The sequence below is a fragment of the Girardinichthys multiradiatus genome, chromosome 12 (genome assembly GCF_021462225.1).
Source record: "Girardinichthys multiradiatus isolate DD_20200921_A chromosome 12, DD_fGirMul_XY1, whole genome shotgun sequence".
NCBI classification, from domain to species: Eukaryota; Metazoa; Chordata; class Actinopteri; order Cyprinodontiformes; family Goodeidae; genus Girardinichthys; species Girardinichthys multiradiatus.
The window spans coordinates 51,163,168-51,190,610 of record NC_061805.1 but is presented as its reverse complement, the minus strand read 5'-3'; the positions used below and the strand labels follow the sequence as shown (position 1 = coordinate 51,190,610).

Below are 27,443 nucleotides of genomic sequence, written 5' to 3'. Positions count from 1 at the left end.
TTAACCTGTTTTTAGCTATATGTTGAATTGTTTGCCATATTAGACATTTTAGATTTAAACTTAAACAAAAGAAGCTCTTTCTTTTTATCTCACTTTTATTAGGTTATATTTTCATAATATTTGTAATAATGTACTTTTAAATCCTTTATAATCTTCGAAATCGTATCATGTCCATGTAGGGCCTCAGCTTGACATTTTCATTTCCTTAGGTTTCAAGCTTTTAAGAGAATGAGGAGAGTAAAAAAAGGATAGGGTGCTGTTAGAAAAGATTTATGGACAAATAGGTTGTATGGATCAAAGATCACAGAGGAGAAGAAACCCTAACACTCTTCATTATTCTGACCAGGGCTGCTATTCCACCGGAATTTACCCACAAATCTTTAATTAAATAAATATTTGTAATATATGTGACACATTTTCCTAATGTAATAGTTGTAGTATGATCAAGATGAGGGGCTCTATGTGTGCTGTGAAACGTGAGATCACATACACGTAAAATGATTTTAATGAGAATACATCTCTCCTTGGTGAAGCTTCTGAATATTTCTCCATCATATTTTTCTGCTGGAGCAATTTGCAGACGGTTCCTGAGCTCTAAATAGAGACCAAGCGCGGTGTTGGGCTCGGTTCGAGGAAAATACGACTGAGGGTCACTGTCTGTCTTGCTGTGGTTGCAGAGAGGTGTCGGTTTTATAGAAGCAATGTTCCGCTGATGAGTTTTTGATCCAGAAAAGCAGAATCTGTAAATAACTTTCTAACTTTACCGAGGAACCGCACAGTCCGATCAAAGTTTCGCTTTAAGTCTTTCTGTGGCGCAGCAGGAGATGAAGCTCCCAGTGCTGATTTATTAAATCAGTATGAATAGAAATTTAGCGTTTAGTAAATTAATTTTACTTAATTCATTATAAAACTCGGGCAGATAATGATTTGATATCATTTCAAAGTCATCCTTAATCAAGCTCAGGTAAGTTTCTCTTCAGATCAAGTAAAATGGTTGAAATATTTTCACTGACTTAATTTTCACATTTTAATCCGAGGCGAACAACCCTGCAGAAAACCCCGAAATAAATCATGTTTATTTCGGGAAGATTATGTCACCATGTGAGGATCCATTACTGCCCAGCAACACGTCGGTTCGCGTCTCCCCACCAGATACTGTCCCATAGTTCCCTGCATCTCCGCACCGCGCAAACGCCAAGAAGGTCTGGATGGTTGATCCACTGACAACAAGTCTGTAATGTATTTTGATGCTAAGCCATTCAGTGATTTATAGACTAACAGATGTATTTTAAAGTCTATTCTCTGAGCTACAGGGAGCCAGTGTAAGGACTTTAGAACCGGGCCGATGTTCTCCACTTTCTTAGTTCTAGTGAGGACGCAGGCAGCAGCGTTCTGGATCAACTGCAGCTGTCTGATCCACTTTCTAGGCAGACCTGTGAAGACACCGTTGCAGTAATCAATTCTACTAAAGATGAACGCATGAATTAGTTTTTCAAGGTCCTGCTGAGACATTAGTCCTTTAATCCTGGAGATGTTCTTTAGGTGATAGAAGGCCGACCTTGTTACTGTCTTTATGTTCCTCTGAAGGTTCAGGTCTGAGTCCATCACTACACCCAGGTTTCTAGACTGACTGGTGGTTTCTAGCTGTATTAACTGAAACTGTGTGCTAACTTTTAAACGCTCTTCCTTTGGTCCAAAGATTATTACTTCAGTTTTGTTTTGATTCAGTTGAAGAAGATTCTGGCCCATCCATGCATTGATTTCTTCTAAGCATCTGCCCAGCGCTTGAATGGGTTCATGGTCACCTGGTGACAACGTAACGTATAGCTGTGTGTCGTCTGCATAGTTATGATAACTTACGTTGTTGTTTATTATAATTGAGTTAGGGGGAGCATGTAGATATTGAATAGGAGGGGCCCTAAGATGGACCCTTGGGGAACGCCACATGTGATTTTTGTGTCTCTGATGTAAAGTTACCTACTGACTCAAAGAAGTCCCTGTCCTTCAAGTAGGATTTAAACCAGTTGAGTGCTGTACCAGAAAGGCCGACCCAGTTTTCCAGGCGCTCTAATAAAATGGAGTGATCAACAGTGTCGAATGCTGCACTAAGGTCCAATAATACCAGCACTGTGGTTCTTCCACAGTCTGCATTTATACGGATGTCATTGAACACCTTGACAAGAGCAGTCTCTGTACTGTGGTGAGCAGGAAGCCTGACTGGAAGACATCGAAGCGGTTGGTGGTTGTTAGGAAGTTGTTTAACTGCTGAAACACAGATTTTTCAATAATTTTACTGATGAAGGGGAGGTTTGATATAGGCCTGTAGTTCTGTACTAGCAGCTTGTCCAAGTTGCTCTTTTTCAATATAGGTTTGATAATTGCTGTTTTCAGGGCCTGGAGGAAAACACCTGACAAAAGGGACGTGTTAATCTTTTTGGTTTTTTCAGTAAAGAAGTTAACAAATTCATTGCAGGTCCTGGTAGAGTGGAGTTCAGATGCTACAGTTACAGGAGGGTTTGTTAACCTGTCGACCGTGGCAAATAATGCACCAACATTGTTAATGTTTTTACTGATAGATATATAGATAGATAGATAGATAGATAGATAGATAGATAGATAGATAGATAGATAGATAGATAGATAGATAGATAGATAGATAGATAGATAGATAGATAGATAGATAGATAGATAGATAGATAGATAGATAGATAGATAGATAGATAGATAGATAGATAGATATCTAACGGGTGTAGAGACCCATTAGGATGCATTACCTCTTTTTATGAGAGAAAGTTTTTCATGGGGTGCATAGACCTATCAGGAAGTCTGTCGACTGTATGAAACGAATAGCTGGGGATGTCAAATGCTGAAAATGACAATAAATAGGCTCTCTCTCTCTCTCTCTCTCTCTCTCTCTCTCTCTATATATATATATATATATATATATGTTTCATTATGTTTACAGGATCTGATGGGGAGACGTGAACTGATTGAAAAAACGGAAAGGTTTATTATGATCACCTAACCTTCACATGTATGCTTTTATTTAGCAGGATTTTCTTCCACATTCAGTTGTTTTGTCACAGAGAATCTGTGCAGATCAGTCAAAGATCGAGCTGAATTTCTGTCATACGTTTAAAATGTTGTCATTTGTAAAATTAAAGTTAGTTTTGTGTCCAGACAGTTAAAAATGCTCCCAGATAACAACGCTTTCAATTAGTCACAGAATGTATAGAAACTATACTGTTATAGCAAGTAGAAATATCTTTATGGTTAAATAAGAAAGATGTGAACTGAATTAAAATGAAATTAAATGCAGTTTTGAAAAAGAAGACTAACTTCTCTCTGTGACAGAGACGACCCAGCTTTATATCTCCTCTCCTGGTGATTTAACAGTGGGACCTCCTTTGGTTCTGACCAGCAGGGTTCTCTAGAAGCCAGTCTTTGCTCAGGTTGTCCAACTGTTCTACTGATGTCTGATTATAAACAGCTGAATAAATCTGATAACAGACGTTACTGTTCAAAACTCTGATTTAAAGTTTTGTTGATGCAAAAGCTGTCTTCAAATAACACTTTATGACTAAAACTAAAACAACATACAGAACTCTTTTCTACAGTTTCCACCGTCGTCTTGTTGAAACTAAACCTGACTTTAGTGTCTGAGGAGAAAATCTGAAAATATCAAGCATGGTAACAACTTGGTGAGATATTCTGGTGTCACTTTCTCTGTGAAGCTGAACAATATGTTAAACCTCTGATTGACAGGCCAAACATTTTTATTACTTTATGTTTAAAAGGCAGCGCAGCAGAATAGTTTTTATAGTAAATTAAATGAATTATTCTCTAGTGATAATGTAGATGATGCAGCTTCATGTAAAGTCTTTACTGCTGGTAAATAACATAAAGCAGTAGATGGTTTCTGTCTGGAGCCAAAACTAAACCTTTTTATACTGGAGCTCAGCAAACAATGGATCACATAGAAACTGATCTGCATTGTTGTTTAGCTTGTTATTTGTGATACTTGTGTTTTTGCTTATTGCTGTTATGACTAGTTTATGTGACAATATGGTGATGGATGGTTTAAATGGCTCAAACAATAATAAAATGATTAGGTCTGCTGACTGGTACCAGTTAAAGAGTGTTCTGGTGTCCTCTGGTTCTCTTTAGGAAATCATTCTTTCTCCAGTTCTTTGTAAAAGTGTAAATAAAGACCTTTTATTTTAGGTTTTTGCTGCATTTGAGCCAAATAGAGTTTTTAAAGAGCAGTAATTGCAATAATATTCTGTTGTTCTGTTTTGTTTTGGTTCACACAAGCTTCGTACATAAAATCTAAACTGTTTTCTTACAGATAAATCAGGCCTGTACAATATGGCATCTGCAGGTGATGAAGCTGGTAAGATTTTATGCATCAGTGCAATACAAACAAAACTGTATTCTTGCACTACAAGTACCCTTTTACACAAATGATGTATGTTTAGTTAGCTGCTCTTGGTGTATTTTTCAAATTGAATTGTTTCAATGGAATCAGAGTTGGGTCATGATTTCCAGAACTCTGCTGTATTTTTATTGTAGAAGATGATGTCAGAACCCAGCAGCGCAGAAACAGCCCAGACCTTGACCGGCCAGACTGTGAGTTGGAACAGAATATGTATATATTTATATATGTACAATATAAACCAGATCTTTTTATTGCATTTTTATGGTGAAAACGCTCCTCAACCTATATGGAAATGACATCACGTGATGATGTTACGTCACAATAAGCTGGATGGAGAGGTTGAGACTCTTTTCCAACGTTGTCCTGCCAACTGATCTGATTGGTCTCTGTCACGTCTCCAGATACCAAAGCAGCAACCATCTACTTCCATCATCTAGTCCAGGTTTATGTCAGAGATGCTCCACAAATTTATATTTAGCAGACAAACATGCTGCAACCTCCCTAACAGATGTAAATAATAAGTCATGTTACCCTCCAACATTAAGCAGGAAGGGACAAAGGGTGGAATGACAAATCCACATTAGCAAGAAATATCTGTGCTGTGCTTTTTACCGCCTGGTTATCAAGTCAATGCGTTGAAGAAAATATAAGACATAAAAAACTCAGTCTCAGCTCATTGCTGTTTGATTCGTAGTCATAAAGAACAGATTTTAGGAGCATCCTGTAAAATTGATTTCTGCTTTCGTTGTCCGATGAGCTAACCCCTCCCTCCTACTTCCCCATGTCTAAAGGGATTGCTCAATCCAGCTCTCCATCCAACGGGTCCGGACTTCCCTAAACCTGAAAGATCTTACTAAGCAGGTTTATTGAAAGTTCTGTTTAAGCTGGTGTCGGGAAATGACTCGCCTAGCCTCTGACGTCCTTCATCCAGATGTCTCTCCCTTCTTCAACTGGAGGTCTGGATGACTGAGTAGCCTCTCGCAGTCATCCACACCTTCAACAGTCACTTTTGTTCACGGCTGCTCATTCCCTAATGTACAACTGGATCTTGGTATATGGGCTAGGTTAATTTTAGTAGCTCAGCACGAGCCCCAAGGGCGCGGTTTTAACAAACTTGACTAAGGCAACCTATAAAAACCTCCTAAAATATCTTAGAACCAGGCAACAAGACTTTTTTACCACCAATGAAAAACCAACAATACGGTGACTCAAATAACTGAATGTCCACGATTTAACTAGAATTTTATATGCTTTCTTTAATTAGTAACGTTTTGCAGGGGTCAGTAACAAATTAAATTCAGCAACACAAAATAATTTCAATAATAGAACTGAATCAATCAACTCAACCTGTCTTTCCCTGATGCTGAAACTAGTGGATTTGAAGAGGCTTTGAAGACGGAGGCTCATCCATGCACCAGATGGAGAAGATTCTTCTGATAACAACGAGTGGTTTCTTGAAGGGAATACGACTTAATCTTCAGTTTTCTTCCTTTAGGTAGCAGGTACTGATGCCCCAGACTTTGACGGTTAAACAGGATCTTTGTTTCCTTTCTGGGCGCACGGGTTGCTCCTCTTTTTTAATGCAGTTGATCAGCTGGGCTGTGTCTCTGGTCCTTTTTCATCTGAGCGTCTTTTCTCCGTCCGATCTTGTTCGCTGGTCTTCTGCGAGGAAACAACCGCAGTTCCCTCCTTCAGCATTGCCTTTATAGTGCAGATGCTCTCATCAGTCAGCCCTTTGTTAGGCTTCTTAGTTATTGCACAACCTATTCAGCTCAGCTCCTTGGTTATTGCTCAATACTTTAGTCACGGTCATCGTGACTTTCTGATACTGTTTTTCAGCCTTGGAGATGCCGGTAATAACCACGCAGCTGGCTGTAGTCGCATCCTCCCGTTGGTCTTTAAAGGTTCGCTGTCAGCATGCAGCTGGCTCTCGTCACTCCAAGTCATCCTACAGTTCTCTCCCTAATCTGCTCAGTTTTAAACTTTACACAGTATTACACATTCCTTTCTCAGCTTTCTGCATTTACTTTAAAACACAGTTTCAAAATCATCACTTCATTCTTTTTATCCATGCTTCACAAATGATCAACATTATATGTCTTTTATATAGCTGATTGAGAATTTTAAACCTTAATGTTTTTTCTATTTTAATTATTAGTTCTCAGTCATATTTCAATCATACATCTTTTAACTTGATAATCAAAGATTACTCAGTTCATTTAATACTTGTAAAAGAATGGAAAATCATCATACATCATTTCTTTGGATGCACTTGTTTATACAGGTCCTTCTCAAAATATTAGCATATTGTGATAAAGTTCATTATTTTCTATAATGTAATGATGAAAATTTAACATTCATATATTTTAGATTCATTGCACACTAACTGAAATATTTCAGGTCTTTTATTGTCTTAATACGGATGATTTTGGCATACAGCTCATGAAAACCCAAAATTCCTATCTCACAAAATTAGCATATTTCATCCGACCAATAAAAGAAAAGTGTTTTTAATACAAAAAACGTCAACCTTCAAATAATCATGTACAGTTATGCACTCAATACTTGGTCGGGAATCCTTTTGCAGAAATGACTGCTTCAATGCGGCGTGGCATGGAGGCAATCAGCCTGTGGCACTGCTGAGGTCTTATGGAGGCCCAGGATGCTTCGATAGCGGCCTTTAGCTCATCCAGAGTGTTGGGTCTTGAGTCTCTCAACGTTCTCTTCACAATATCCCACAGATTCTCTATGGGGTTCAGGTCAGGAGAGTTGGCAGGCCAATTAAGCACAGTGATACCATGGTCAGTAAACCATTTACCAGTGGTTTTGGCACTGTGAGCAGGTGCCAGGTCGTGCTGAAAAATGAAATCTTCATCTCCATAAAGCTTTTCAGCAGATGGAAGCATGAAGTGCTCCAAAATCTCCTGATAGCTAGCTGCATTGACCCTGCCCTTGATAAAACACAGTGGACCAACACCAGCAGCTGACACGGCACCCCAGACCATCACTGACTGTGGGTACTTGACACTGGACTTCTGGCATTTTGGCATTTCCTTCTCCCCAGTCTTCCTCCAGATTCTGGCACCTTGATTTCCGAATGACATGCAGAATTTGCTTTCATTCAAAAAACGTACTTTGGACCACTGAGCAACAGTCCAGTGCTGCTTCTCTGTAGCCCAGGTCAGGCGCTTCTGCCGCTGTTTCTGGTTCAAAAGTGGCTTGACCTGGGGAATGCGGCACCTGTAGCCCATTTCCTGCACACGCCTGTGCACGGTGGCTCTGGATGTTTCTACTCCAGACTCAGTCCACTGCTTCCGCAGGTCCCCCGAGGTCTGGAATCGGCCCTTCTCCACAATCTTCCTCAGGGTCCGGTCACCTCTTCTCGTTGTGCAGCGTTTTCTGCCACACTTTTTCCTTCCCACAGACTTCCCATGAACCAGGCTGGGAGTTTTAAAGGCCTCAGGAATCTTTTGCAGGTGTTTAGAGTTAACTCGTTGATTCAGATGATTAGGTTCATAACTCGTTTAGAGACCCTTTTAATGATATGCTAATTGTGTGAGATAGGAATTTTGGGTTTTCATGAGCTGTATGCCAAAATCGTCCGTATTAAGACAATAAAAGACCTGAAATATTTCAGTTAGTGTGCAATGAATCTAAAATATATGAATGTTAAATTTTCATCATGACATTATGGAAAATAATGAACTTTATCACAATATGCTAATATTTTGAGAAGGACCTGTATTTCTGCAAAAGATAAGACAGTTAATATGTGACTCCACACAGGCCTATCCAGTCTCTCAGTCCCAGAATATGAGAACATGCTTGTTTCACTCTTTATTGCTTCAACTGTGTATTTTAATAATTGTTGCATGGATTACACAGAAATATATTTATTGTAATGTTTATGGATTTAATTGTGAGTAGTTAATGAATGTTCCATGGATTACATGGAAAGATCTCACCTTATTTTGACACTGCACCAGGTGACTTACCTATGTCTGTTTAATTAGCGTCTCTTGATAAAAATGATAAATTAAAATAAAAGTAAATCTAAACATAAAGACACCACAGGAAAAGGATTTTATCTAAACACCTGCAAACCCCTCATTTAATATCCCAGGATTTGTGGCTCATCCACCCCTCATGTGTCCAGACAACAGCATTAACTTCCTCTTTATCTCTGAAAGATTCTGTTCATTAACCATACTCTAAAATTTGAAATATCCTTTGAAAAACCTAAGCGGCCAGGCTACAGGGAAATGTCTTGGTGTTCCCGATGCCCCCTAGGTGACAGGAGTCACATGAACTCTCTTTTAATATATCAGTTTACATATTTCAGCATTGAGGCCAGAAGCCCATAAACTGTTATAAAATAATAACAATTATGCAGCTGGAGCTGTTAAAAGTCAACTGACAACAGTGGGCTGCTGTGCAGCACTGAAGGAGCATTCTGGGGGTCTTGCCTAGAGACCTAGAGTGGCACCCTGTGGGATTCGAACCAACTTGGCCACCACCCCTCAAGTTAAGAGTTTTAGGAGACAAAAGTAACCATACTTAAGTGAACTGAATATGGAAAGCGATCATAGCATAATAAATGAAGGATCAGACATAAAAACAGAACATTGTATCATTACATCCCACAGCCCTGTACAATGACTCAATGAAATGACAAAATTCCTACATTTACTTTTTCTTTGTATTTTTTGTGGCACTAATGGCCTTTATTCACAGTTATCAGAAGAAGAAGAAATATAGCAATCAAATATTTGTTGATGCTTATTTGGTTTTGTTAAAATAAGGTAAACGTTTGATCAGTGCAGCTATAAAAGAGGATTGGACATGATTAAAGTATTACTCATCCATTCTTTATTTTATTTTTTCTGTCAGTCTCAGAGCTTCGGGTTGTTCTGCTGGGGAACAGCTGGTCAGAGAGGAGATCTGTGGGGAACTTCATACTGAAAGAGAAAAGGTTCATCACTGAAAAAGCTCCTGGCCAGTGTGAGAAATTTATTACAGAGTTTGAGGAGAAGACAGTAACCATCATCAACACCCCAGACCTCCTGCAAGCCAACGTGTCTGCAGACAAACTCAATGAGCATGTGGAGACCTGTGTGAGATTCTCTTATCCCGGACCTCATGTGTTCCTGCTGGTTCTACAGCCTGAAAACTTCACTGAAGAACAAAAACTGAGACTCTGTGGGTTCCTGACACGTCTTAGTGATCGATGGTTTGATCATTCAATGGTTCTGATTTCCACACCCAGAGAGAGGAGTGAAGCTGATGATTCACCTGACCTACTCTTAAAAGAGATGATTGTTAAATGTCAGTACAGACACTTGAAGCTGAAGAACATTGATCATCTTGAGCTGTTAACACGTTTAGGTCAAATTATAAAAGAGAACAATGGATATTTGAGCTGTGATGTATTTAAGGATGCAGAACAAAGACTAACTGAAGAAGATGTCAAACAAGAGGAAGCCAGTTTGGTTTTCAGTCCCACACAAGACAACGGTAAGATATGGAGATTCAGTAATTTACTGAGAAAATTGATTTTTAGAAAGTTTTCTAATTAAGTCATATGTATTCTGTCCACATAATTCAAACAATACTGTCTTTTACACAACCTGACTTGATAGCAAAACATAATATAATATGGTCCTTTTTTCCCCAATTAGGTTTTTAATTAGCTCTAAGCTGTTAGTTACTACGTAGGTTTAGGTGAAATTGTTTCAAGTTAAGGACCCAAAAAGAAGTTTTATAGAATAAGGTTGTTGTAATTATTATTATGCTTATGTTATTTAATGTTTAATTAAATGATAATTCGGTCTGTAAGTGTTGTCCTGTGAATACCAGCAGAGAAAAGGGTGAATCAAGCTCTGGCATTACTGAACAGCAGGCTCTGCACACAGATGGAATAAATTCATATAATTTCTTAAAACATAAGAATTTATTAACACAAACAATTCAACTCAAAGTCAAACATATTTAATTAAAAAACTCTTTACTATCGCACAACAATTCAACTAAAACTACCAAGCAAAATGAAGAAACAAAGAAAACAAAACACTATAAATATACTAATGAAGGAACAAGGGAATCAAAGATGATTAAAAACCATGACCAATAAAATGATGCGATATTACTAATCAGTTTAATCTATGTTTGAGAACCAAGGATTATCTTGGGGAACCTGGAAATGAGGTTGAAGTAGTCTTAGAACCAACTTGGAGCAATAATTTGTATACCTTTAAACAACCAATCACAATGCAAACAAGAAGAGCAGATAAAAGGTTATTTTAATAAAATAATATTTTTAAAGAATGATTTGCTGAATAAAAACAACCTTCTGGATAATTAACTCTCGATGTTGTTTAATAGGCTGTCTAAATAATAGGATGGGCTACATGGTGGCACAGTTGGTAGCACTGTTACCTTGCAGGACGAGGGTCCTGGGTTCGATTCCTGGCCAGGGGTCTTTCTGCATGGAGTTTGCATGTTCTCCCCATGCATGCGTGGGTTCTCACTGGGTACTCCAGCTTCCTATCACAGTCCAAAGGCATGCCTGTTAGGTTAATTGGTCAATCTAAATTGCCCATAGGTGTATGAATATAATGTCACTTCCTGTTTTTGCTGTTGCACTTGGTGAATTGTTTGTTGTGTGAAGGCTGATTTCTCTCTACTGTTATATCTCTTACTTGTTCTAATAGATAAGCACTTTAAAACACATACTTTCTGTTGCTGTATTTAACGTTTGGGGACTCTCCGTGTCTTACACGGTTTTTTTAGTAGTGGTAAGGGGTCGCTAGCTTAGCGTTAGCTTTCGCTCCACCATGGCTACCACTTCTGCTCTGTCTCTCTCTGAGTCTCCTCCTTTCTCCTGCTCTCTGTGTCAGATGTTCAGTTACTCCTCTGCCTCCTTTAGTGATAATGGTACGTGTAATAAATGTAGCATTTTTGTAGCTTTGTAGGCGAGGGTGTCGGAATAGGAGGCCCGGCCCTGTTGAAAAACCAGGAGATAGCCGAGGCCCCTTAGCCAGCGCGAAGCCACCAAGGGTAGCTCCCCGTAGCAGTCCTTCAGCAGAGCCCTCGCAGCCGGGGCCTCAGGCCGGCTGGGTGACGGTACGTAGAAAGCATAGTCCTAAAGCCCACAAGTCACCACCAACCCGTCTGCGTTTCTAACACATTTTCACCGCTCAGCGACACACCCACTGAGAAGCTAACTCTGGTACTTGGCAGCCCATAGTCAGAAACGTGGCACTAGAGACACCAGCGACCATAGTCAAATGTTGCCAGGGGCCAGAACGGGCGACATCAAATCATACCTGAAACTGCTGGCTAAGGATAAGCGTAAATACAGTAAGATTGTTATTCACGCTGGCGGTAAGACACCCGGTTACGTCAATCTGAGGTCACCAAAGATAGCATTGCTTCGTTGTGTAAGTTTGCCAAAATAATGTCGGACTCTGTAATTTTCTCTGATCCCTTCTCCATTCTGACCAGTGACGACATGTTTAGCCGCATGCTGTCATTCAACCACTGGCTGTCTAGGTGGTGTCCAGAAAACGATATGGGCTACATTGATAACTGGCGAACACTTTGGGGAAAACCTGGCCAGATCCGGAGAGACGGCATCCATCCCACTTTGGATGGAGCAGCTCTTCTTTCTAGTAATCTGGCCGAATTTATTAGTTCTCCAAACCTCTGACAACCCAGGGTTAAGACCAGGAAGCAGGGTCGTAGTTTAACACTCCTCTCTCCAGCTTCTGTACTGCTACCCATCCATTACCCTATTAGGACAGTGTCTCGCCCACAGCCGAAATTGAATAGGTTAAAAAATAATCTAAAACGAGGAAATCAGGAAAATCTCATAAAAATAAACACAACTCAGACTAAAAAGAAAAATAAAACAATTAAATGTGGCTTACTGAACATAAGATCTCTCTCTTCAAAGACTTTGCTAGTTAGTGACCTGATTTCTGACAATCAGATTGATTTATTTTGCCTCACAGAAACCTGGCTGCAGCTAGAGGTTTATGTTACTATAAATGAGTCAACTCCTACTAATTATTTGAATTTTCACATTCCTCGAAATACTGGGCGAGGAGGAGGAGTAGCAACCATCTTTCAGTACAATTTATTGATTAGTCCCAGACCAGTCAATAGCTACAACTCTTTTGAATATTTAATCCTTAGTTTTCCTCATCCAAATTGCAAAGCATTAAACCACTTCTGTTTGTGTTTTGTACCGTCCACCAGGCCCTTACTCTAAATTTTTAGATCAGTTTTCAGACCTTTTATCTGATTTAGTATTAAATACAGATAAAGTTATTACAGTGGGGGATTTTAACATTCATGTTGACACTGAAAGTGATAGCCTAAATATAGCGTTTAATGCTATCTTGGACTCAATTGGCTTTGCACAAAACATTAACAAACCTACCCACCTTTGTCTTCATTCTCTGCACCTTGTGCTGACATATGGCATTGAGTGTAAAGACATAACAATATTTTGTCATAACCCTGTCCTGTCTGACCATTTCTTAATAACCTTTGAGTTTAATTTAAGTGAGTACTCCACACCTGAAAGAAAATTTCATTATAGTAGATCATTATCAGACGATGCTGTAACAACCTTTAAAGAATCTGTTCCACTTTTAATTTCCTCATTATCACTGAAAAGCACAGTGGAGGGCAATAATTCTGTTTCTTCCCCTTCACAAATTGATTCTCTTGTTCATAGTGTTTCTTCATCAGTGCGTGATGCATTAGACAATGCAGCCCCCTTGAAAAAGAAGGTAATTATTCATAGGAGGCTAGCTCCTTGGTTTAATTCAGAGCTGCATACTTTAAAGCACAATGTTAGAAAACTGGAGAGAAAATGGCGCTCTACACACCTAGAGTATTCCTACTTAATCTGGAAAAATAGCCTATTGTTGTATAAAAAGACAGTTCGCCAAGCCAGAACAGCTTATTTCTCATCATCAATAGAAGAGAATAAGAATAATCCTAGGTTTCTCTTTAGTACAGTTGCTAAACTTACACAGAGTCATAGCCCTGTTGAGCCATCTATTCCCTTAGCACTTAGCAGTCATAACTTTATGGGATTCTTCCTAAATAAAATTGATTCTATTAAAAATAAAATCTTTGACATACTCCGGAAGATGATTACTTCATCCTCAGCAAGTGAGACAACATTGGAAGTAATTGCAGAACCTGATCTGTGTTTGGACTGTTTTGATCCTGTGGAGCTTCCTGAGTTATCAGAAATATTAGCTTCATCTAAACCTTCAACTTGTATGTTAGACACAATCCCAACCAAATTATTTAAGGAAGTGTTCCCTCTGATTACCAGCCTCATTTTAGATATGATAATCTATCTTTAGTAAATGGATATGTACCACAGGCTTTTAAGGTAGCTGTAATTAAACCTTTACTTAAGAAACCTTCGCTTGATCGAGATGACTTGAAAAATTACAGACCTACAGGTCCTTCTCAAAATATTAGCATATTGTGATGAAGTTCATTATTTTCCATAATGTAATGATGAAAATTTAACATTCATATATTTTAGATTCATTGCACACTAACTGAAATATTTCAGGTCTTTTATTGTCTTAATACGGATGATTTTGGCATACAGCTCATGAAAACCCAAAATTCCTATCTCACAAAATTAGCATATTTCATCCGACCAATAAAAGAAAAGTGTTTTTAATACAAAAAACGTCAACCTTCAAATAATCATGTACAGTTATGCACTCAATACTTGGTCGGGAATCCTTTTGCAGAAATGACTGCTTCAATGCGGCGTGGCATGGAGGCAATCAGCCTGTGGCACTGCTGAGGTCTTATGGAGACCCAGGATGCTTCGATAGCGGCCTTTAGCTCATCCAGAGTGTTGGGTCTTGAGTCTCTCAATGTTCTCTTCACATATCCCACAGATTCTCTATGGGGTTCAGGTCAGGAGAGTTGACAGGCCAATTGAGCACAGTGATACCATGGTCAGTAAACCATTTACCAGTGGTTTTGGCACTGTGAGCAGGTGCCAGGTCGTGCTGAAAAATGAAATCTTCATCTCCATAAAGCTTTTCAGCAGATGGAAGCATGAAGTGCTCCAAAATCTCCTGATAGCTAGCTGCATTGACCCTGCCCTTGATAAAACACAGTGGACCAACACCAGCAGCTGACACGGCACCCCAGACCATCACTGACTGTGGGTACTTGACACTGGACTTCTGGCATTTTGGCATTTCCTTCTCCCCAGTCTTCTTCCAAGACTCTGGCACCTTGATTTCCGAATGACATGCAGAATTTGTTTTCATCCAAAAAAAGTACTTTGGACCACTGAGCAACAGTCCAGTGCTGCTTCTCTGTAGCCCAGGTCTGGGGAATGCGGCACTTGTAGCCCATTTCCTGCACACGCCTGTGCACGGTGGCTCTGGATGTTTCTACTCCAGACTCAGTCCACTGCTTCCACAGGTCCCCCAAGGTCTGGAATCGGCCCTTCTCCACAATCTTCCTCAGGGTCCGGTCACCTCTTCTCGTTGTGCAGCGTTTTCTGCCACACTTTTTCCTTCCCACAGACTTCCCATGAACCAGGCTGGGAGTTTTAAAGGCCTCAGGAATCTTTTGCAGGTGTTTAGAGTTAACTCGTTGATTCAGATGATTAGGTTCATAACTCGTTTAGAGACCCTTTTAATGATATGCTAATTGTGTGAGATAGGAATTTTGGGTTTTCATGAGCTGTATGCCAAAATCGTCCGTATTAAGACAATAAAAGACCTGAAATATTTCAGTTAGTGTGCAATGAATCTAAAATATATGAATGTTAAATTTTCATCATGACATTATGGAAAATAATGAACTTTATCACAATATGCTAATATTTTGAGAAGGACCTGTATTTCTGCAAAAGATAAGACAGTTAATATGTGACTCCACACAGGCCTATCCAGTCTCTCAGTCCCAGAATATGAGAACATGCTTGTTTCACTCTTTATTGCTTCAACTGTGTATTTTAATAATTGTTGCATGGATTACACAGAAATATATTTATTGTAATGTTTATGGATTTAATTGTGAGTAGTTAATGAATGTTCCATGGATTACATGGAAAGATCTCACCTTATTTTGACACTGCACCAGGTGACTTACCTATGTCTGTTTAATTAGCGTCTCTTGATAAAAATGATAAATTAAAATAAAAGTAAATCTAAACATAAAGACACCACAGGAAAAGGATTTTATCTAAACACCTGCAAACCCCTCATTTAATATCCCAGGATTTGTGGCTCATCCACCCCTCATGTGTCCAGACAACAGCATTAACTTCCTCTTTATCTCTGAAAGATTCTGTTCATTAACCATACTCTAAAATTTGAAATATCCTTTGAAAAACCTAAGCGGCCAGGCTACAGGGAAATGTCTTGGTGTTCCCGATGCCCCCTAGGTGACAGGAGTCACATGAACTCTCTTTTAATATATCAGTTTACATATTTCAGCATTGAGGCCAGAAGCCCATAAACTGTTATAAAATAATAACAATTATGCAGCTGGAGCTGTTAAAAGTCAACTGACAACAGTGGGCTGCTGTGCAGCACTGAAGGAGCATTCTGGGGGTCTTGCCTAGAGACCTAGAGTGGCACCCTGTGGGATTCGAACCAACTTGGCCACCACCCCTCAAGTTAAGAGTTTTAGGAGACAAAAGTAACCATACTTAAGTGAACTGAATATGGAAAGCGATCATAGCATAATAAATGAAGGATCAGACATAAAAACAGAACATTGTATCATTACATCCCACAGCCCTGTACAATGACTCAATGAAATGACAAAATTCCTACATTTACTTTTTCTTTGTATTTTTTGTGGCACTAATGGCCTTTATTCACAGTTATCAGAAGAAGAAGAAATATAGCAATCAAATATTTGTTGATGCTTATTTGGTTTTGTTAAAATAAGGTAAACGTTTGATCAGTGCAGCTATAAAAGAGGATTGGACATGATTAAAGTATTACTCATCCATTCTTTATTTTATTTTTTCTGTCAGTCTCAGAGCTTCGGGTTGTTCTGCTGGGGAACAGCTGGTCAGAGAGGAGATCTGTGGGGAACTTCATACTGAAAGAGAAAAGGTTCGTTGTGCAGCGTTTTCTGCCACACTTTTTCCTTCCCACAGACTTCCCACTGAGGTGCCTTGATACAGCACTCTGGGAACAGCCTATTCGTTCAGAAATTTCTTTCTGTGTCTTACCCTCTTGCTTGAGGGTGTCAATAGTGGCCTTCTGGACAGCAGTCAGGTCGGCAGTCTTACCCATGATTGGGTAGAGTGGCTTAGTTTATCAGGGAGGGAGGAAGGCTCCCTCCCTGTTGGATGGAGTAAGGGGGAGTCAGGTTTAGCCTAAACCGGCTCAGTCATGATTGAGGTGCAAACACACCTTCATTTCTGCTACCTGTATGACCCCTTCTCTTTTCCAATGGTTATAATCAGTCTGAGAGAGAGAGGTATCCCAATCCTTGTGGTTTTTAGTATAACAATGACCATCAGTGGGACCCTTTGTGAGGTTCCTTGTTGTAAATAAGTGCCGTTTAACTAAATAATTTGAACTGAATCTATCTGTGTAGTTATGCTGCTATAGGCTTAGGCTGCTGGAGGACATAACGACCACTTTCACCCTCTTCGCTACATTCTCACACTACTCTCCAATTTTGCATTATTTGCTGTTATTTCAGCTTTTAACTTTATTCTCTCTCTTTTCTCTTCCTAAAAGCTACACCTGGCCTGACTCTGTGTCTACCTGTGACACCTTTCTGGAGGGGGGCATCGTCGGAGATTCTGCTGGCAACAACTTAATGCTCACCCTCTACCGATGATCCACATGGCCCTGTCTTTTAGTGTTTAACCCTTGCTCTCTCCTAGACATGGCGATTGAGTGAGCTTTACTGTAACTAATTATATGTGCTCTCTTTCAGACTCTAACCTTGAAAACTGGCTCAGAGTTTATCTGTTCTTTCTTTCTAGATGAAACGACTAAAGGAGCTACATCCAATAACATTTATTTATCTTTCCCATAGAAAGTACTCCTGGATCAGTGCTTCTTTGTTCTCTTTGTGTCTCTGCTCTGTTCTCTCAAACCCACAGTCGGTCGTGGCAGATGGCTGCTCACATTGAGGCTGGTTCTGGTTCTGCTGGAGGTTTCTTCCTGTTAAAAGGGAGTTTTTCCTCTCCACTGTCGCTACATGCATGCTCAGTATGAGGGATTGCTGCAAAGTCAACGCCAGTGACTGTCCACTGCCTCTACATGCTCATCCAGGAGGAGTGAATGCTGCAAATCTCTGACTCGATGCAATCTGCTGGGTTTCCTTGGACAGAAAAACGTTTTATCCAATTTGAATAAATAACTGAATCTGACTGCACTGTTCAATGGTTACGATTAATTGGAATGTATGAACCTGACTGTTGTGAAGAACCTTGAGACGACATGTTGTGAATTGGCGCTATATAAATAAACTGAATTGAATTGAATGAGTGTGTGCATGGTTGTTTGTGTGTTGCCCTGTGATGGATTGGCAACCTGTCCAGGGTGAACCCCGCCTATCGCCCGTAGACTGCTGGAGATTGGTACCAGCTCCCCCGCGACCCACTATGGAATAAGCAGTAGGAAATGACTGACTGACTGATTATCTTGAATGGTAATCAACAACCTTTTTGGATAAGTGATTCTTAAAGGTGTTTAATAAGCTATCACCTGGAGTAACAGACGAGTCACATGACTTCACTGGCGCTGTCATCAGCCGTTAGTGGTTGGAGCTAACACAGGAACACTTATAGCTTGTTTACCACTCCTTTCAAGTCAAACGTGTACCTTAGAATACCATTAATAACGATTAAAATGTATAAGCGTTGATGGAACTTTATGGCCAATCTGGGTTTAAAACCATCCCTTCAATAAGGTTGTCTTTACCTTAAAACACAACACAGAAGAAATAACTGGCCTGAAAGGCTGAAATGCCTGCTAGCACTTAAGTAGCTGAGTTTTCTCAACACAAACATAAGCAAAACGTAATGAAAAATACAGTATTTAGATTATTTTCTCCTAAATTAACTTTCTCTGCAAAAACACCACCTCTTACATGAACCTTTCTGAAGAAAAGATGTCCTAGGGTGACGATTTGAGGATCCTAAGGGAGCCAAATTTAACAGTAGAGGCTTTTACAATCAAGAATCTTAGGCCAGATTTCCCCTCGCAGTAAAACGGTTGGATACGGCAATGATATAGAGACTTTAAGACCTTTATTGTCATTTAGCTGCTCATTCATAATGTACATCTGAGCGAGATTTCGTTGCTAGGCTCCCAATAAAAACAGGAAAACAAGTAAAAACATGACAGTATAAATATAAGCATATGCAACAACAGGAAGGAATACAGCAAATAATGAACAGATTAGAGAATTATGTCCAGAGAGAAAAGTATATGTAGGGCAGTATGAATAGTGCAAGTATCTGTAGCAGCTGGATGAACTGTAACAGAGTTCACAGTGACCACGTAAAGAGACTAGTGTATGTATGGGAGGGGGGATTGTTGGGAATTTATCAGTGTTATGATGTGGGACTGACATGAAACTATTGCTGAATCTACTTTTTCTGCATTTGAAGCTGCTGAACCTTTAGCCAGAGGTCAGCAGGGAGACCAGTCCATGGTGGGGGTGGCAGGAGTTTTTAGTAATTGTCTGAGCCATGGTCAGGCAGCAATGTCATGGAGGAAAGTGCCCTCCTGATCATTTTCTCCACTGTCCTCACCACTCTTTCCATACATTTCCAGTCTGAGGCGTTGCAGGCCCAACACCAGACAGAGATGCAGCTGGTCAGTATGCTCCATATTGTCCCTCTGTAGAAGGCTGTGAGGGTGGGATAGGAGAGGTTTGCTCTTCTCATCTGTCGCAAGAAGTGCTGTGCTCTCTTCACAAAAGCAGAAGTGTGGAGGGACCAGGTCAAGGTGTCTGTTATCTGCACCCCTAGGAATTTGGTGCTGGTCAAACACGCCCTTGCCCGTTCTGTTCTGCCCCCTCATGTATCATGTATGCAGACGATATGATGTTATTTGCTCAGACGTTCTAAAGACATTATTGCAGCTAAACTGACAAAAGCAATGAATTATGTAACATCATTGCTGCAAGAGTGTTGTCCACAGCTGAATGTCTCCAAAACAGTCAGCATGTTTTTCAGTAAAACCAACAGAAGCTCCCATTATCCAAATATATTGGTTGCAGGTGAAAAACTACTGAATGTTAACCAACATAAATATCTGGGGCTCATTGACTCTAACCTTTAAAATCATGTCAACAAGAAGTATAGAATAGTTTAGCTAAATGTAGCAAATTTTTGTTCAATCAGGAATGAAATGTCCACTGAATTGGCAATAATTATTTCACACCCGATGATTATTAGCCACCATAATTATTGTTTAACTTGCTGGTCACAGGCCTTTAATAGTACAATGTAACCAGTCGAAATGTTGAACAAGCCATTAAGGTTACGGATAAAAAAATCTAGAAACTATCATCATTGTAATATACTAAATAAGTATGGTTTACTAAACTGGACTGACCTTCAAAAATGTGCAGACTTATGCAACTCATAATTTATCCCCAGGTCTTCTCTCAGAGTTCATCACTCAGAGAAACAACAGTGAGCGTAAAGGCTCTGTAAGAGGAGACTGTGATCCCTCTGAGGAAGAGCACCTTTATTCAGTCAGCCTGGTCTGTGAGAGGTGCCTAGGAATGGAACTCACTACCAGACCAAATCAGACAATTAAAAACATATAAGGCTTTCACTAAACGTGACAAAATGCCTGTTAATTCATACACCTGTCCACACTAATAGAATTTGTATCTGTTGTTCAGTATTGTAATCTGTTGTCTCTTCTTTCTTAGCAGTAATGTTTCATTGCTTTCTGAGTGTGTCAGGATTTGTTCAGTCTAATCTCATGTCATTACTAATGTAATGTGTGTCTGTGTTGTACTTATATTCTTGTATCGTTTGCTTTTCAATATCATGGTCAGAGGGCTACAGATGAAAAATAGCCTTTTGGCTAATTATGGCTTCTGTCGAAGGCGTCTCTGCTTCCCCGGGTCTGTTGATTTGGGCACAGGTTTCAAAAGAGTGAAATAAACACAAAGTTCAATCAACTTAAGTTTGCCTCTGCGCAGAGTGAGAGAAAGATTATTTTCTTCCAGCAAGCTCATCTTGTCTTGTCTCCGGCCCTCTCTGTCCTTCAACAATTTACGACATTGCACTCTCTATCCTCTACTCCCTCTGTCCTCTATCTACAGATTCCAGTTACACATATAGATAGTTTATATTCTACACTTCTTAACTCGTGAATTGTCATGTGTTTTATTTAATTGCACTGTCCCCTTTCAAAGCAATCAAATCAAATAAAAGACGACTTGACTCAGTAAAGTCAGTAAACGTTCATCGCTAGCTCCTTTCCTTTCTGTGAAGACAGGTTCTGGTCAACATGTTGGATCAGAACAAGCTCTCTTTGTATTTCCAGCAAATTGTATGCATACAAAACATACCAACATTTTCAGGGAGTCAACAGTCAACAGAGGAAAAAGTAACGTTTCTATTATTACCAGTTTTTTGGTACGGTCACATTTTATCCTGAAAGGTGTTCAGAGCAGAACATTTGAGGAAGACACAAAGTTTAATGTGTTGAAGTTTATTTTGTGCTTACAGGAGTTTATTAATTAATTATGAATTTATTTTGTAGCAGATGGACTCAGGATTGTGATATTTGGAAAAAGTGAGGACTATAAGAACTCTCTCTGCAAATCCATCATGAAGAAAAAGCAAATTCCATTTATTAAACTTAACCCCTCAAAGCACAGCGTGGTGGCTTGTGGAGAATGGAGAGGAAAACCAGTGAAGGTTGTAAAATCTCCTGACATCTTCAGTCTCTCAGTGGAAACTTTAATAGAAGAACTGCAGAGTTGTATGACGCTTTGTCTTCCTGGACCAAATGTTCTGCTGCTGTTAGTGAAGCCTTCAGAGTTCACTGAGAAGAACAGAAAAACACTGAAGTTTGTTTTGAGCTTGTTTCATCAAGATGCCTTCAAGTATGCCATGGTCGTCACAACACATGAACATGAAATGAGTCCCTCTGTTAATGAACTTCTGAAAGAATGTGCTGGAAGATACTACAGCATGTTTAGAGAAGATCATAACATATTAATGCAGGAGATCGAGAACATTTTGGATAGAAATGGAGGAACATTCCTCACCTTCAGAGATGAGATCAGCAGACCCCAACGTAAACAGATAAAACCTCCTCTAAACCTGGTTCTGTGTGGAACTAGAGGAGCAGGGAAGACCTCAGCAGCCAAGGTCATTCTAGGTCAGACAGAGCTTCATTTAGCCTCCAACTCATCAGAGTGTGTTAGAAACCAGGGGCAGGTGTGTGGACGTTGGGTTTCTCTGGTGGAGCTGCCTGCCTTGTATGGAGAAGCTCAGCAGAAGGTGATGGAGGAATCATTCAGGTGTATCTCCCTCTGTGATCCTGAGGGTGTCCACGCCTTCATCCTGGTCTTACCTTTGGGTCCTCTCACCGATGAAGACAAGGGAGAGCTACAGACCTTCCAGGACACCTTCAGCTCTCGGGTCAATGACTTCACCATGGTTCTGTTCACTGTGGAGTCAGATCCTAAACATCCGGCTGTTGTTAACTTTGTAAGCCGAGACAGAGACATCCAGAAGCTCTGTCGGAGCTTTGGAGAAAGATATGTTGTTGTCAACATGAAGGATAGGCAGCAGATCCCAGAACTGCTGGAGAAGGTGGATAGATCAATCATTCACAAGAATAGTCCATTTTTTTACACATCAGAGACATTCATAAGAGGCCAAATACAGAAGAGCATACAGCAAGATGAACGTATCACCAGACTAGAGGCTGAAATGAAGAAACTCAAAAAGACACCGTCAGATCTGTGTAAGTTCTTGTTATTAAACACCATATTTCAGACTAGACGTCTGGTGCAATGCTGTAGTAACTGTCAACATTTGAACTTTCTGAATCTTATTTATATTACAGGTGCGGAATCAGATCAGAGCTCCAAGTGTCTGAGGATTGTGCTGATTGGAAAGACCGGTTGTGGAAAGAGCTCCTCTGGAAACACAATTCTGGGACGTAAAGTCTTTAAAGCTGAGACCAACCCCAAATCAGTCACAAAACGTTGTCAGAAAGAACAATGTGAGGTGGACGATCGTCCTGTTGCTGTGGTCGACACTCCTGGTCTGTTTGATGACAGTTTGACCCATGAAGAAATTAATGAGGAGACTTTAAAATGTATGAGCATTCTGGCTCCAGGCCCACATGTCTTCCTGCTGGTATTACGGATCGGGAGATTGACACCAGAGGAGAAAGAGACGTTGAAATTAATAAAGGAAGGCTTTGGGAAAGATGCAGAAAAGTTCACCATCCTTCTTTTCACAAATGGAGATACACTGGAACATGATGAGCAGACAATCGAAAGTTACATAGAAAAAGATAAAGATTTCTTAGAGAAGCTGATCTCTGACTGTGGAGGAAGATACCATGTGTTTAACAACCATGATAAACAGAACCGAACGCAGGTCAGTGAGCTGATCAGAAAGATCGACACCATGGTGAAGCAAAATGGAGGAAGCTGCTACACCAACGAGATGCTGCAGGAGGCTGAAACTGCCATCCGGAAAAAAGCTGAGAACATCCTGAAGGAGACGGAAGAAGAAATGAAACGAGAGAAGGAGGAGCTTAAAAGAAAATATGATGAAGAAATGCAAGAAATGAAAAGAAAAATGGAAGAACAAAAAGAAAAACTAAGACAGGAAGCAGACAAGAAATTAAAGGAAATGAAAGAACATATTGATAAAGAGCATAAACAGAGAGAGAAGGAGCAGGAAGAGAGAGAAAAGGAAAAGAGAAAAAGAGAAACAGATGAAAAAACTCATCGACAGAATCTGATAAGGCATCTTGAAATTCTAGACAAACAAGTTCAGTCAGAAAAAGAGGAAAAGAAGAGTGTCAACAGAGAGCTGGAAATGATCAGGAAAGAGAAGGAGAAATATAAGGAGGCTTGGGAAAAAGAACGCAGAGAATGGTGGGAAAAACAAAAAGAAGAGGAGGAGATGAGAAAACAGGAGGAGCAAAGGAAAAGGAGAGAACTTGAGGAGCAGTACAAGAAGGAAATTGAAAGATATGAAGAGGAAAGAAAGATGGAGGAACAGATCAGAAGAGAACAGGAAGAAAAAGAACGAAAGATTTTAGAAGAAAAACTGGAAGGACTTCAAAAGGAATACGAAGAGAAAGCAAGAGAGGAAGCTGTCAAGTCAAACGAATTCCAGGAGAAATATAAAAAGGAGTTTGAGGCTCAGAAGGAGGTTCATGAGAAGCAAATGAAGGACCAAGATGAGAAGTATGACCTGTTGAAGGTGCTGGCAGCACATAAAGAAGCAGAAAAGAGGAAACGATATCAGGCAGAAATTAATAATTTAGTGAAATGTGTTTCAAAGAAGAAAGAAAATCTGACAGAAGTCAAAGATTTACTAGTGAAACATGAGCAAGAATTAAATCAAAAGATAACACAGGCAGAAAAAGAAGAACTGCAGAAAAATCATGAAACTGAAATAAGTGAACTTGTGGAGAAACTTCTTACAGCTGAGAGAAAATGTTGGATTTTATGAGGAGAATTTTTTGCCTCAGCTAATCTGAAAAATTGTTGTCTGTACATTTCTGAAATATCCATGTGAACATGAGACAAATGTTCATGGTATCAAAGTTTGATCAGTGTTGGGAATTAGAGGTGTGGTAGGGCAGAGTGGGGTAAGATAAGCTACTTTTACCTTTTCGTTCTTCAGGCAAAATTAAATGACACTCGAGTAAAATGAAAACATCTACTCATAATTGTGACTGTTGTCTAACAAATTAAAATACAAGAATGAGTCTGCCACAAACAGCTATGGCAATATAACATCAGAAAAAATGATTCAATTCAATTCAGTTTTATTTATATAGCGCCAATTCACAACAAATGTTGTCTCAAGGTTCTTCACAACAGTCAGGTTCATACATTCCAATTAGTCCTAACCATTGAACAGTGCAGTCAGTTATTTATTCAAAGTGGCTCAATTTGCCCCAGGCCTGGGATAAATTGATCCATATTACAGGGTAAAATGACCCATCTATTTTTCTGGTCTGTTGTGGTGAAGAAAGAACTGAGCCAGAAAGCAGAGCTCTTCTGACCGTCACTTATGGTCATGAGATACAGATCATGACCATAAGAACAGGATCCCGGATACAAGTGGCCAATACATGATTCCTTCAGAGGGTTGCTGGACTCAGCCTTAGAGACAGGGTAAGGAGCTCCTTAATCCCACAAGGGCTCAAAGTAGAGCCTCAGCTTCTCCACCTCGAAACATCGTGGTCAGCTGACGTGGTTCAGATATCTGATTAGGATGACCTCTAGTTGCCTCCCTTCTGAGGTTTTCCAGGCATGTCCCACTGGGAGACCACGGGGAAGACCCAGATGGATGGATGGATGGATGGATGGATGGATGGATGGATGGATGGATGGATGGATGGATGGATGGATGGATGGGTATCATCAAACTTTTCTAATCAATGCAGTATAGTATCCATTATGTCCTGCAGACTATACCTGCTTTGACCATTAATTGTCCAGTTGTTCAGGACAAGAATGATGTTTTTTTGTGGAAACTCAAATGCCAACTCACGGCTCCTCTTTGTAGTAAGGCAACATTTTGAAGTGGTCAGCCAGCTCTTTCTACATCTCCATCTCCACTGTATAGACTCTATTTGCTCTCTTGTTTCACTGTAGCCCATTGCTTTCTGTGTTTTGACCTCACTATGAACCCTTTGCGGTGTTGATCTACCAATGTTTCTGTCCATTGCCACATATTTGATGGATTTCCATCCTTGACATCTGAAAGTGTTTTCTCCATCTTCTCCAAGATTGTTGAGCCCAAGTTGGACCTTCTCCTATACATTCTTGGCATTTTTACATTATGCAATTTGGAAAGATATGACTGACAGTTATTAACTTTCAGCTGGGTAAAGTCAAACCAGTGGTTCAATTTAACCCATGACCTTTAGCTCACTTTGCCCCATAGCCACCATTTTGGACAAAATGGTCCAGTTTAACTAATAAAGTTGGGAAACCACCAACATATACCATGTGCAACAATAGCTAAAAGAAATGTACCTTGATGCAACTTTCATTGAACACAAAACATTAAGGAAAAAATGGTTATTTATAGAAAAACAATCTTACCACTTGTCACATGATGGTTGCCTTCTGAAAGCAAGGTCACCTGACCCCAGAAAAGCATGGTTGCTAGGATACAGGGGGTGGCTCATCTTATCCCACTCTCCTCTTCCTGTTCTGTTGAGTTCTTAAAATATATTTGAATCTAACCCTGGAGAATGTTATTGCCATCTGCCAGCACATTCAAGAAGAAGAAACAGCCTCTATAAATAGGACTGTCCATTGGTGAGTGTGAGCCTGGCTGTGTTGCTCAATGCCGTGTGGGGTGCAGATCTTCTCCTGTGGGCTTCTCCCTGCTTCTGCTGAACCTGGTACACAGAGAAGCCCCAGGTAGATGTGGTCACTTCCAGAGCCTTTAAAGAAATGTGTCCATTGTTGGAGAAAATATGATGATGATATGCATCACCCAGAGCTGTCTTGTGCACTGTAACTGTACAATAGAAAAGTTATGTGAATTTTCCTAAGATTCTGAAGTGTCTGATTTTCTTTTTAATAGAAAGTGGAATAAATTGTGACTCAAGGTTTGTTTTTTCTTCTAGGCAATTAAATATGGGATGCCAGTAATGCAGGAATTTGTTCTTGTTCTTGATTGATTTTGAGTCATTGAGTCGCTGAATGGTGCCATCAAACTAAAATGGTTGCAGTTCTTTATGAAGAGATTGAACCAAATGGGGTTTTATCTCCCTGAAGCAATTTTTGACATTTTTTTAGGAATTGATTTTTTCTAAACTGTGACTCTGAAATTTCTAAATTATCATCTAAATAATCAGATTATCATAAACAGGTTATCCAGTACTGGAAAATGATATACAGTATAAACACAACTTTTCCCATCACGTAACTTCAGTTTATGTTTTAATAAATAGAATGTATTTTTTTATAAAGAAGGGATGGATCCGGGAATTTGGACATTTATACATTTATTAGACAATGATGGGAATCTTCTAACATATGGAAAGTTTATATATAGATATGATGTGGTACGTTCTGAGTAAATTTAAGAAAGTAATGAAAGCTGTTCCTTGGACAATGATTCAAATGATTCAGCCAAAGAGGTTTTAACTTATTCTTCTTTTATAATTAATGAACCATCTCTATAATTGAAGGATGTCTATTTATGGATAAAAAGTGTAGCAACAAACACAATGAGGTGAATTGCTGCCCTCTGCTGGTGATTCTGTGATACTGGGGAAATTAGAAAGGGAACAGATTATTTATAAATTGTTGCAGTATTGTCTGATAATGATCCACTATTATGAAAATTTCTGTCAGGTTCAGATGACTCGATTAATTTAAACACAATCATTAAAGAATGATCAGACAGAGGAGGGTTGTGTACTGTATTAATGGTGCTACACAATTAAATTAGTCTTGCCTGCTTCTTCAATATGTTCTGTTAACAGAAAACCTCAGGAGCGACCTGCTATTTCACTCTCAGGTGTCTATTTATAAGAAACAGTTGTTTTATCTCTTTGTGTCCAGCAGGTAGAGATGTAGCATCAATCATACCAACATATGATGGTGTCAGAGAGTCTCCTGGTCAGATTTCTTAAAGCATAAATAATAAACAGGGTAATAATGAGACACCTCCTGACCTTTAGTCACTCTGCAGCAGCTTTACCTGCCTGTTGCTGATCAGTGCAAATAAATTCAGTCCACAGCTTCCTGTAAGAGAAAATCA

General features: G+C 39.6%; 2 protein-coding genes across 4 annotated transcripts in view; one reads left to right on the top strand and one right to left on the bottom strand.

Annotated features, from left to right (window-relative positions):
* The window catches only part of LOC124877726 (phospholipase A and acyltransferase 4-like), a 221,421-nt gene that overhangs the window by 31,283 nt on the left and 162,695 nt on the right, over window positions 1-27,443 (bottom strand). The gene's annotated exons all lie outside the window — the stretch shown is intronic.
* Window positions 618-26,330, top strand: LOC124877723 (GTPase IMAP family member 8-like). Of its 3 annotated transcripts, none has more exons than XM_047381165.1 (6): window positions 618-964; window positions 4,349-4,393; window positions 4,573-4,629; window positions 9,329-9,952; window positions 21,217-22,428; window positions 22,531-26,330. In XM_047381165.1, exons 2-6 carry the CDS (start codon window positions 4,369-4,371, stop codon window positions 24,159-24,161), a joined length of 3,549 nt encoding a protein of 1,182 aa, XP_047237121.1. In that variant the 5' UTR covers window positions 618-964; window positions 4,349-4,368; the 3' UTR covers window positions 24,162-26,330. The 3 variants fall into 3 exon arrangements, with proteins under 3 accessions (XP_047237121.1, XP_047237118.1, XP_047237120.1); XM_047381162.1 differs by having other exon boundaries at window positions 21,214-22,428; XM_047381164.1 differs by lacking the exon at window positions 618-964 and adding an exon at window positions 1,056-1,202 and having other exon boundaries at window positions 21,214-22,428.

What these genes read in the sequence shown, in the direction of transcription:
- LOC124877723 (XM_047381162.1), top strand. Translation starts at nt 4,369, where the DNA reads ATGGCATCTGCAGGTGATGAAGCTG. An exon ending in ATCTGCAGGTGATGAAGCTG is followed by an intron (nt 4,394 to 4,572) that starts GTAAGATTTTAT and finishes TTTTTATTGTAG; the next exon opens with AAGATGATGTCAGAACCCAG. An exon ending in AGACCTTGACCGGCCAGACT is followed by an intron (nt 4,630 to 9,328) that starts GTGAGTTGGAAC and finishes TTTTTCTGTCAG; the next exon opens with TCTCAGAGCTTCGGGTTGTT.